At 47.0% G+C, this 12388-nt stretch overlaps 1 protein-coding gene across 1 annotated transcript; it reads right to left on the bottom strand.

Annotated features, from left to right (window-relative positions):
• Positions 1 to 2473: 2473 nt before the first annotated feature.
• LOC308672602 (thyrotropin-releasing hormone receptor-like) lies at positions 2474 to 4972 on the bottom strand (the record flags this gene model as incomplete). Its single annotated transcript, XM_081335646.1, has 3 exons — positions 2474 to 2872; positions 3452 to 3872; positions 4590 to 4972. The coding sequence occupies 3 exons, from the start codon at positions 4970 to 4972 to the stop codon at positions 2474 to 2476; spliced, it is 1203 nt and encodes a 400-aa protein (XP_081191772.1).
• Positions 4973 to 12388: the final 7416 nt, after the last annotated feature.

Below are 12388 nucleotides of genomic sequence, written 5' to 3'. Positions count from 1 at the left end.
GCAACTTTAGGACTTGTGGACTTCAACTCCCAGCTGGCTCAGGAATTCTGGGAGTTGAAGTCCACAGGTCATAAAGGCCATAATTGCCCACCCTTGGTCTGGCTTGAGTCCAGCTATTACTATTTTTTTTAAAAAGGAAATTCGGATTTGACTCAACAATGACAAACCTTTTGCCAGCGGCCATCACATCTGCTGGTGGAACAGAGTCCGGTTCAAGAAGACCCATCCTTCTTCTAAGGCTGGCCGAGGAATTCTGGGACTCTTTAAAGTTCTCAAATTTGGAGACCCCTGTTCAGAGGAGAACCAATGGACTCCTTTGGGGGTTTAGCATTTGAAAGCAGTCACCTCCTGTGATGGGTGCAAATTTTAAAAAGAGAGGTGGCGATGCTGCAACAAAATCAGCAGAAGAAATAAAAGTCAAAATTGCTCTCCTCAAATCAGAATCTTTGGGTCACCAGGAGCGAATTTAGAAACTAACACCTTAAATCTAAAAGCACCAAAATTGGCCCGGATATCTTAATTGATTGATGGACATTTCCTAATTGAATGGGGCATTAATGGGAAGCAAATAAAATATTCCACTTTATTTTTGATTTATTGATCATGGAGACAGATACAAAGCCCATCGTTCCCCACAAGGTTGGAGAGCTTATTTCTCTCCCGATAGGTGCCAGTTTTAAAAAGTTTCCCCAAGATGAATGATGCAGAGTTTTCCCAAGTAAAAAGGATTGCTGTGAGCTCCTTCTCAACCTGTCCAGACACTTTCCTAGGCAAGGCAAGATAATCTTTCATCCCTGCATTCAGAAGAAGCTCTTGCATCAGGCTGGGTACAAAATATGGTTCTATTTGATCATTTCGTCTTGAAGATGAGAGGCTGCCTGTTAAGGTAATTTGCAGGGGGGGAAATGTGTGTGTCATGCTAATTATCTCTCTCATTCATATAACGGGAAGCTCATTTTAATAATATCTCAAATTGTACATTTTGCGTCAGAATTCCCGGCAAAGCTTTCTCACAAAGATTCTTTTTCTCAGATGGGTAGGTTTTTGCAAAAGCTCCCTTTAAAAAATAATAATAAAAAAAAATCTTCCCTTTCTTGCTCTGGACTCCCTTTTCTTCACCTCTCTGTGGATTTTTTCTGCAATATGGCTTGCCACTGTGATCCTGACTTTGCTTGAAACCAAGTGCAAAACTGGATTATCTTCACCACAAGACAGACAAAACCTCTAAAGGCACCCAGGTGTTTTTTTTCTGCAGAAAAACGCACAAGGGGAATCGCTTTGCATGCTTTGCAGGCATAAAGCTTTGCGGCTTGGTACCATAAGCAAGATGGAAGAGCTTTCTACCTTTTCAATTAAGCAAATTTGCCTGAAGATGAAAAGCAGCACTCATCCAGAAAAGACAGCATTTTCCCTTTGGCGAGGGAGCAAAAATAAGTTGCTTTTTCCCCCCCTTCCCAATGATGCTTGGGAGAGAGACTTTACCCATCACGGCTTCTGAAGGAATGAGAGCTCCAGTCTGGTAGCTTAATTCTGATTTGATTTTGTAGAATTGGAGGTTAGACTTTTATGAAGAGATGGGAATCTTTTAGATTTTGTTTTACATTAATTTGGAAGGTGATCTTCTCAGACCTCTCAAACCATGCTGACATTTTAATACACTTAGAAAGGCAATACAGAAAACTCCAGCATTCTATTCTGACTATCCTGGTATACCCATTTGTCCTCACAGATCATCTGTTCCAACGAAATGGATGATGAAGCAGCAAAGTCCGTCCTTTGACCAACATTTTGATCTTCAAAGAAGGAAAGAAAGAAGGGGGGGAGGAGGCACAGAAGTTGGACTACAGAAACACTCCACCGTGGGAACTTAGATTTGCTCATTACCAATGTGCAACAGTTGAAGTTAAGTAAAAGGTAATAAAAGCCTTGGTGTATCAGATAAATAGACCATCTTGTGCTGCATTCTTGACCCTTGCAATGGGCAGCAAAGCACCTCTGTGAAGGGCATGACCAGGGCATGGAGATAAAGACTCCCCTCCCCCACCATTCCCTGCCATGGATGGTAAATCTGGAGTCATTTATCTCTCTCATTCTGCCTGGCCTGCTTTGAAAGGCATCCAAGGGGCTATCCTCCCAACCAGTAGGGTCTGCTCCAATACAGGTGGAGAAGGAACCCACAGTCTCATTCCAGCAAAAGGTGCCCCTCCCACCCATGCTGGTGGACTTTGGAGAGTCACCTGGCCTGCTGTGGGCTCTCAAAAGGAGAGATCCTGAAGGGTCTTCCTCTGTTTCCCTCTTGGCCAAACCCAGGGGACGATTTGTGCCAATTGTCCCTTAAATTGTGGGGGCTTTTCCTGTTCAAGAAGTCCATAAAACTGAAACCTGCAAGTCCCTCAAAGGCATCCGCTTGTGTTGGGGCGAGATGAAGTAAGTTTATGGTGTGGCAAAACAAAAAGGCAGGGCCTTGGAGCCTTCAGAGCAGGCTGAACTGCATCTCCTCCTCTTTCTGGATTTCAGCCTCTGCTCCAGTGGTCCCAGCCAGCCTCCCCGCTTTGTGGTTGGCCACCTGGCTGATGGGGCCAGCCTTCTGGGAGCTGTCATCACCAGAGGCTGTGTGAAAGCTACGCTGCCGCTGAAGTTCCTCCTCGCTATACTTGCAAAGCTTCTTGAAGGCCAGACGGAACTTCTGGGACATGAGGTTGTAGATGATGGGGTTGATGGCACTGTTGGCGTAGATGCAGATCCTGCAGAAGAGGACAAACCAGCGATCCAGGTAAGGCTGCTCCACAAAGGAGTTCACCAAAACCAGAGTCCTGTAGGGCATCCAGAGTAGGGCGAAGAGGGCCACCACCACAGCCAACATCTTGGTGACCTGGAGGAGAAAGGAGGAGCTGAGAGGGCTTCAGAGGAGATGAGACAGCCTTCTAAGGCTAGCCACAGGGCCGGGGAAGGTGGCATGTCAAGCTTTGAAATTTAAGACCAATGCAATGGGGCCTTTGGTCACAGCACATGGTAGCATCTGTCCAGCGATGGCTAATCCCAGAGTGCTAAGCAGACCTGAGTAGAAATTGGCTAATACTTCAACTTGCTCAGTTCTACTCAAGAGGAATGACGGATGCTTTATGTTTTCATGGACATCTACAAATGGTGAGGGTGAAAGGACCCCCTGCATGGAGGAGACCCTCTCAAGTGCTACGTCTTGTTATAGTTGCAACAGTGGTTCTCAAACTCGGCAACTTTAAGATGTGTGGACTTCAATTCCCAGAATTCCCCGGCCAGCCAGGTGACTGTGGAATTCTGAGAGTTGAAATCCACACATCTAAAAATTGTCAAGATTGAGAAACACTGGCTTATGACGTCAAAAATCACAAACCTTCCAGAGTGGTTGCCGTGGTTGTTTTTTTCCCCTCTGCCCCAAATGGACTCTGGAAACCCAACCAGGTCTGCCCACCTGTTTCCTGGAAGAGACCGGCACTCTGGTTCTTGGACTGCCAGCTCTGCTCGGGCCAACCTTGGTGCCATTTTTCTTCTGGTTGCTTCGTTCTCGCCAGCATTCACTGAGGTCAGCGGGGTGGTGCAGGGCATGACTCTGGAGGAGGACTTTTCCAATGAGGCCATAGAGCACAGTGGTGAGCAGCAGAGGTGTGATGAAGAAGAGGGCAAAGTCCAGCAGGTAGATGGGCAGGTAAAGGTTGCGGGAGACCTTGTAGCCACACTCCAGCTGCTGGCTGTTGTTAGCAGCCACATCCACCAGGAAGAACCAGAGCATGCAATACACCGAAGTGAGGATCCAAACAAATGCAATAATACGCTTGGCCCGAGACACGGTGCACATTGTCTGCGCCTTCATTGGGTAGCAGATGGCAATATATCTGGGAAAGAGAAGAAGGAGAGAGAGGGATGTAAGAGAGCATGTGATCTGAAAGGCAACATGGGAGAAAGAGTCACCTCCATCTAGCAAGGACTTTTAGGCTGGTTCCTTTGTCTGGGTTACTTCCTGCCTTGTGCAGAAGGGGCCACTGAGTGGCATCTCATGAAGGATACCATCTCTTGTGTAGCCCTTTGCACAAACGCATTTGGGGAGTATCATTCATAAAGCAGAGGAGAGTATCTACCTGGCCCTCAGAAGGTCCTTTGTTCAATATGCAGCATTTCCAGTTAGAAGGATCAGACACAGGTGATGGGAAAGCTCCCAGAGACTCGGGTAAACTATTGCCAAGCAGAACAGAGGCTTTCTTCAAAGTTCTGGCTAGGAAGTCTGGGAGTTGTAGTCAACCTAAGTTGAAGAAGTTTGATCTAAGAGAATAAAGGTCTTGTGGTCCATTGAATGCCATAACAGAAGGTATTTAGTGACTATTGATCTAGAAGAATCAACAGGTCAATGTAATTGTTGCATAAGCCCATCCCATCCTATGGTTAACTTGTGTCTGAAGGATAATGAATGTTTTCTCCCCTTCCTCGTACACACATTCTGTTTGGTTGGATCTACAACTCCCAGCCTTTAGCCATGCTGACTGAAATTCTGAGGAACATCTCATCTGAGGGATGCCAAATAGAGGACAAGATGATTTACTGAAATCTACCCTTACCTTTCCACAGTGAAAGCTGTAATAGAGCAGGAGGATGCATTGATGCCCAGGTACTGAAAGTAGGTAATGCCAAGGCACCCAGCAAAGCCATAGATCCACGCTCCTGCCAGGCTGTCAGAGATGTTGGGCAGGCCTGCAGCCACTAGAACGATCAGATCAGCCACAGCCAAACTAACCAAGTAGCAGTTGGTCGGAGTCCTCATGTCACGGGTGGTCAGAACGACCGTGACCACCATGGCATTGCCAATAATGCCAATTCCACATATGGTGAGCACCAGGAAGACTGAGATGGTCTTGTATTCAAAGATGCTGAATGGGAGACCGCCAATCCCCAAGGAGATGTTGGTGGGGGTGTCTACTTTGCTGCTGCTGATGTTCTCCATGGCCAAAGTTAGAGCAAGACGCTGCCTGGGGTGGTTAAAAACAAACAAGGTTTCATGAAGGTTCCCATTAAGACCGTCAGAGGTCTCCCTTGACCAGAGGGAAGTCCTGAGAGCGTGTCGAGCAGATGTTAGGCAGAGGAGCACCCTTGCATCTACTCGTCTCTGCCTATCCTCAGTCACAACTGGTTTCAGAAGGCTCTCAAACACCAGCCACACAATAAAACAAAAACGGGGGGGGGGAACCCACCTAAAACAGAGGTGTGAAACATGTAGTTCTCCCAGTGGTGCTAATCCTCCATTCCGGACATGCTTCCCTTTTGGCTCTGAGAACATCTGGGGGCCACAGCTCCCGCTCCCTCCCCACCCCCTTTCTCCTTCCAGGTCTCCTTCCAGGTTCCCAGGAATTTATTTCTGCCGGGAAGGAAAGCTTGCCATGGAGCCTTTTCTTTCTTTCTTTCTTTCCCTTTCCTTTTTTCTTTTTTGAAGTACATTCAAGCATTTCAAGTAATTGGCTAATGATTGGATTAATCCATTTAAAGTGAGATAATTGACCCATTTGGAAGCATTCAGTCACTGACAGCTCTTATTGGACACCCTCCTTCCTTGCTCTTTGTGTATGTGAGTGTGTGTGTCAAAGAGCGGGTGTGTAAGAGAAATGTGAAGGGGGGGAGGGCTGCTGTCTTTTGATCTTAAACCTCATTTCAACGCTACCTTTCAGCACTCCCGACTCAATGCGCAGAACCCTACAGAAACTTCAGGCCACTGGAGAAGCAAAGGGGGCCTTCCGCTGACTGGCTGGTCTCGTCAGGAGAAGCAGAGAGAGCAGCTTCCACCCCTGGGAGCAGCTCTTTCTTTGGGGCTCCTATTGGAATAGTTTATTCTACTTCACGGTTATTTTTGCTCGGTTTCGATTTTACCCTACAGTCAAGGACTGTGCCTTCCAGGGATACTTTGAACTGAACTGAATTAAATTGAGTTGAATACTTTATTTGGCCAAGGGGGACTAGATACACAAGGAATTTGTCTCCGGTACAGATGTACTCAATGTCCGTGCAAAGCAACAGAGACAGTAATAATAACAACTGGAGCACCACTTGAGCACCATCGGCAGTGACAAATTCGCCATCATTTCAATTGCAAAAGGCAGCTTTACTCGGAACGGCGTCCATCCTCCAATGAGATCTGTGACACCATCAAACCTCCACATCTGCCTATCCCAGGTCCTGGGAAAGGACTCAGTAGGTAGACAAAATCCCAGACTGAACATCTGGCTGACTTGCCACAAATCATCATCAACATCATCCCAATAAAAAAGGGAAGCAAAGAAGATAAGGAGGAGAAATAGTAATGCTACAGCCACACTATGTGGGTTAGTAAGCATGGAATTAGGGGTTCAGCAGAATGAAGGCATCAGGGGAAAAGCTGTCCCTGTGTATAATTGGGGCAAGGTTTTGGAAGTCCTCACCACGGCCGCTATCAAGGAAGAGCGAACATGGACCTCATTTCATGTTAGACGACTTTCCAGTCATAAATCCAGCTGCTGCTTGCAGAAGCAGATGGAAACACAACTGCCAAACATTTTAGTCTCGTGAAGCCTATTTGGCAAACCTGCCCGAAAGCTCTGCTCTCCCTAAATCTCATTTTCTGTTCCCAGCTTTTTTTCTGAAGGGAGGGGAGAGCAGAACAACCTAGCTTTCCCAAGCCTTTAAGCCGTGACTTCACTTCCCATCCCCTACCCTCCGTACAACAGAGGTTTCTCCCAGTTGAGGAGGATGGCAATCGTGATCTGCAATGTTTAGCAGGTGACTGATGGAGAAAGTACAGATAATAAATAGAGGCTGCAAAATTGCTGGGCTTGGTTTAAAATAAAAAAGTGAAACTTTATTCAGCCAGCCTTGCTAAGAAGGCAGCAGATCATCCAGTGTCTGAAAAGGGGGCTTTGGGGGGAGAGACGGATCCCACAAGGATTCCAAGTGGCCAAAGCTCACCATTTTCTCCAAGCTACTCTGCCCAAAAGATGGCTTAGCTGAATGCCCTGCTTTGGGATCTGGTTGATCCCCTCCAATCTCTTTGCTTCCCCTCCTCAACAAGGACCAAGAATTCCCCCCTGCCTTTTTGACCCTGATCTGACCCAGGAATCTGCTGCATCTTGAGAAAAGGCAGCCATGGAATTTGTACTCTTTTGAGGCGGGCAGATGACAAATGCACACTCTCCGCAAAGGGGTGCCTTCATATCCTTCTTTGCAATCACACACACACACACACACACACACACACACACACACACCACAGAGAGACACCTACCTTCTGCCACCAGCAAACTTTTCCTGCAGAACTCGTCTTTTTCATGCATCCCCTTCTGAGCCTTCTGGACCATGCATAGGAGGCAAGGATGTCTTCCCCCTCCCCTCCCCTCCTCCCCCCCACCTCAAGCCCACTTTGGTGGAGAAGCAGCAGCTCCCAGAAAGATGCCTCTTAACAGCAGCTGCCTCCAGCTCCTCTGTGCCGCTTGGGGGGGGGGGAATGGCTCTGCTCAGGGATGGGGGGGGACTGCCCATCAGCTGATCCAGCTCCCTCCACAGAGTAACCTGTAAGCAGAGAGACCCTCTCACTGCCTGTGAAAATCAACACACAAGACACACAACTTGCAGAGAAACGCAATCAGACAGTGGGCAGCAGATCAAATCAATGCCAGCGTTTTGCTGCGGGGTTTGTGTGCCCACATTGCCAGATTAGACAGAGGGTGTTTTAGGGACTGACGGGGGACTGACGGCACAAGGGAGAAATGCTTGGATTTTGATCCATCCTTAAATGCAGAATTTTGTGTAGGCTGATGAATTTTGCAAACTGACAAAAAGGGGGCCCGTTTCCTTCCATGGTGAGATTTGTGGGATTCATCCTTAGGGAGCTTCCCCACCCCCACCCTCCTCCCCAGGACATAAAAATCTGCAAACTGGAGCCAAGTGGAGAGAACATCAGCGGGGGGGGGGGGCTCCTTTCATTAAGCCATGATGTGGTTTGCCATCTGTTTGGCTTGGTAACCCTAATTCTGCATCCTGTTTTTATGTGCTTTGACGTGTCTGATTGTAGCCATCCTGGCCTTTTAATGATGGCATATGGCTTGTAAATTGTTTTAGAATCCCAGCTAATTGGGGCTTAGTCAACAGACCTTGATTTAGCCTCATGTGTGAACCCAAGCATTAAAGCAGCAGGGATGCCCGGCATAAGCTTTCATTGAGTGCCAGATCATCAGCCTGGGAATTTGTTTTGAGCCTCAAAAGTGAAGTCAATTTAGTCTTTTTGTGTGAATTCACTTTTTGTTACACACAGTATAAACAAAGTGAAGGAAGAATTATTTTGATGCAGCTCCTCTTAAGCAACTGAGTGTCAATAATCTTGGTTGATGGACCAAACCAAGTTAGCTCTGAGGTGTCTCTCAGTTCAGGTGGTGCAATTCCTCCTTGACACTAAGAAATTAATATCTACTATCTCAAATCTATATTTACTTTAAATTGTGGAAGCAACTTTTGCCTCCTGATCTTCCTGTCTTGTTCCATTTTTGGACTGTTTCCCTTCTGAAGCAAGAGGATAAATTTATTCAGTTCAAGAAATGGGAAGATAGAAGATTTTTCTAGAACTGGAGATTTAATTATAGATGGAAAACATATTACTTCTGAATATACTTTCAGAAGGACCATCACATATACTAACTTGGTTTTAAATGAATGGAGCTCAGTCATTTGAAGGGAACTGATGCAGTATGATTATTGGCAATATTTGGCCAATGGTGTGTATAATTTAATATGAAAAGTAATACCGTTGTTATATAAAATTCTTATATTAAACACAAGTTATCATGACATTTTTACTTTCACTTGATAAAGCTCATTGAAATTCTTTCAATGGTCCCTAAAGTTTAAGGACCTTTAAAGTTCTTTGCAGGCTCTGAAAATAATCTTAGGTCATGTTCCATTCCACTCAAAGTCCATCTCTTGGTAGGATTGTTAGAAAATTGCTCCTAATGATATCAATGTATGCCAGTGTCCTGATAACTGATTATTTGGTCAAAATTTTTTGAAGCACTTGGAAAATTCAACCGTGAGGGTTCCTTGGTGCTCTCCAAGCTTGGTTGTTTTCAAATGCGAGCTTGGTTGTTTTCGAACAGAGGACACCAAGGACCCCTCATTTCAACCCTGAGCTACAAATATTCTCCTTTATTGGCAGATTCAACAGTCTTTCATTGTGTGCATTCAAAATCCATCTTTATATGTGTTGCTCATAACAGTGAGCCAAGTATTCCAGAATTTCTAATTCTTGTTCCTCAAAGGGAGTACTTTCAAGTCACACCTTTGAAGCAACAGTTGAAGGAGTTCCTTGGGTTTTAATTTTGTCCTTGTTTAGATGTCCATGTGAGGTGGGGGGGCTACGGGTGGACATCTTCCAGTGAGGAAAGCATGCAGGGAATGCCAACTGCAGTGCTGTCCCTGAAAGGGGGTGCTGAAAGAGGCCAGCAAACACATATCGGAAACTTCTGCCTCTCTCTGACATTTGCAGTGTTTCTTCTTAGTGCTGGGCACGATGCCCAGGCATGAGTCTTCCTACCTGTAGGATCCTGGAACTCTGTCTTAGGAAGCAAATTTTTGTCTCCATCTCTTTCACCTTAGTAAATGGTTCAGCCCAGGTAGGATGTATGTATTTGTGTGTTTGTTTTATCAAATCTATATGCTGCCCATCTCGCTATCAGGAGTGACTTTTAGCCCAATGAGCACGGACAATGATTGAGGAGTTCTGAGCAAGTTAGGGAGAAGGTTTTAAAGGGAATCGTGTAAAATTATCTCTCTTTCCCTCTCACTTGATAAAAGGGATGGATGGATGGATAGATTATAGAGAAAGATCAATGATATATGAAAGAGATGGCCTGCCTAATTTGAAAATGATTCATCTTTGTGCTTTCCTTGTGCCAAATGTGGACAGGTTTTGGCTCAAGGAAATGAGTGTCCCACTATTAATAAAGCGACTAAGACCATGGGGAGCTGGCAGACAGCCCGCCCTCGCTGTTTCATGTTCCTCAGACTGAACCTATTCCACATCTCTTAACTGAACATTCCAAATAAGGTGGGCAACAAATAAATTTAATAAATAAATCTACTGGAAGGGAAAAAAGATGGAGTATCTACTGTAAATTAAGAAGCATTTTCAGATCCTGCACCTAATGCCCTTACTATTGTCAGCTGGAAGGCTAAAATTCAAATAATCCAGTGAAACTTGCAATAAGGTATTGTCTTCCAAAATGGATATGCTATCAGGTCCTTCAAAAGTATCTCCCTGTCACCCAGTGCAGAATTTCACTCTCTGTATCTGGATTTCATGAAAGAAACCCTAATCATAATTCTAGGAATTCCAGCTCAAACCTAGCAGCATTGGGTCTATTTCTTTAATGTATAATGGATTTTGTTTCCTTTAAAAAATGATCATTTCAGCTTCTGTTCATTTCGTGAGGAGACCTGCAGATAATTCTCAGCAGGCCATCTTTGATTTGTTGGTTCGGTTTGAAGATATCACTGCCCCCATATTGTGCAGTACATTCTAGTCTGATGAGGGGGGAAACTGGAACTTACCTTAGAAGATTTGCAAGAATTAGAAAACCTACTTTTTAAAAATGGCAAACCAGAAGTAAATGTTACTTAAGGGAAAGGTTAAGGTTATAGGAAGCTCATTCTGAAATAAATTTCATTGGGTTATGTGTTTTACTTCCAGGAATGTCTCTATAAGGTCACAATTTTAATATAGATTTTCACATTTATAGCTAGTTAGATATTTAACACCAGTTAGGTGACACGTCATAGTTTGACAATCATTAGATTCACATTTGGATAACAAGCAGAAGCCCCAGGTTCACCCCAAAACATGTTTCTCTTCAACTTTTTGTCTTTTGTCTAAAAGAAATGTTGACATGGGTTTTCCAGAAAACAGGCTTTGTAACTTATTACAAACACCATTAAGTGGCAGATTCAAGGATATGGGCTCTTGCTCTCCTGCCTCCAGTGTTTCTTTGGTCCTCCACGGCAAGTGGTTGCCTGGTCTAGTGGTTAAGGCACCAGGCTAGACACCAGGAAGTGGTGAGTTCTAGTCTTGCCTTAGCCATGAAAGCCGGCTAGGTGACTTTGGGTCAGTCCCTCTCCCTCAACCCAACCCACCTCACAGGGTTCTCGTGTGGAAGACAGGAGTAGGAAGAAGTATTAGGTATGTTCACTGCCTTGAGTTATTTATAATAAGAACTGAATTAAAACTAACAGACTAGGAATGAATAGGGAGTGGGCTGTGCCTTCTCCGAGGCCCACCCCCACCACCGTAATTTTCATAGCCGGTGGTTCTTCCAGAGGAATCTCTGTAGCAAACTGGTCTCCTGTCTCCCCGCAGAGGAAATGTTCTTTCTTTTATGGGGCTTTTCACAGCAAATATTTCCGCCACCGGCTTGCCCAGAATAGACAACTATGCAACCGGGCTGCAGAGCTGGATCTGAGCTCCCTCTTCTGTCGAGTTTCATAAGCACCTTAATAGGGCCGGATTGCCGACTTTCTTTCTGAGCAGAGAAGTTTTAGCAAGTAGCGTTAGCAACGGTGGAATAAAACGCCGCACCGTTTTGAAGGTCTTTTGAAGGAGACCGTTGGTGGCCGGAGCTGCCCGACCTGCCAGCCTCGCCTCCTGGCCGCGGCCAGACTAGGGGGCGGACACGGGGCTCCTCCGCTCGGCCCGCGGGGGGGGAGCGGGGAGGGCGCTGGGAGCCGGGTGGGAACCCTGCACGGAGCCGGGGGTCCGCACCCGCCGGGTCCCGAGCAAAGACGCGGGTCGGGCTGCCCCGATTCCGCCGCGGGGCTCCGTCGGTGCCCACTCAAGGGATCGGCTCGGGGCTGGCGGATCCGGGCTCTCAGCTCCGGCCCTGGAGCAGATCCCAAGGGCAGCGGACTCTGGGTACAGGATCTCCGCCCTCCTCGGGGACGACCTGGCTGTGGAGCATGGGCATGGTCGTCCCACCGCTGCGGCCGCGAAGGCGCCCAGGCTTGCTGACCCAGCCCGAGAGAGGGGCTGCTGGGGTGTGCGTGCGAGGGACACCGGGACATTCGCATCACCCCCGGACCTCTCCCCTTGGTGGGCGCCTCGGGGCGTTCGGCTCCTGCCCGGGAAGGGAGCGGGCGCTCTGCACACGCTCAGCCGGCGTCCTGCATGCCGCCCTCCGGTGCGCGCCGCCACATCGGTCGCACCGGTAAGCCCTGCGCTCCCACACCCGTCGGACTACAAAGCCCATCCCTCCCAATCGGCAACGCGCAGAGCACGCCAGACTCTCCGGCGGTCGGGCAGCGAGAGGGAACACGCAGGCGCGCGCCCTCCCCCTCCTTCCGTCTCCCGATTGGCTAA

The sequence above is a fragment of the Vipera berus genome (assembly GCF_964194415.1).
Source record: "Vipera berus genome assembly, chromosome: 10".
Classification (NCBI taxonomy): domain Eukaryota; kingdom Metazoa; phylum Chordata; class Lepidosauria; order Squamata; family Viperidae; genus Vipera; species Vipera berus.
Note: the sequence above shows the minus strand (reverse complement) of the source record. Positions and strands in the feature narration are given on the sequence as shown.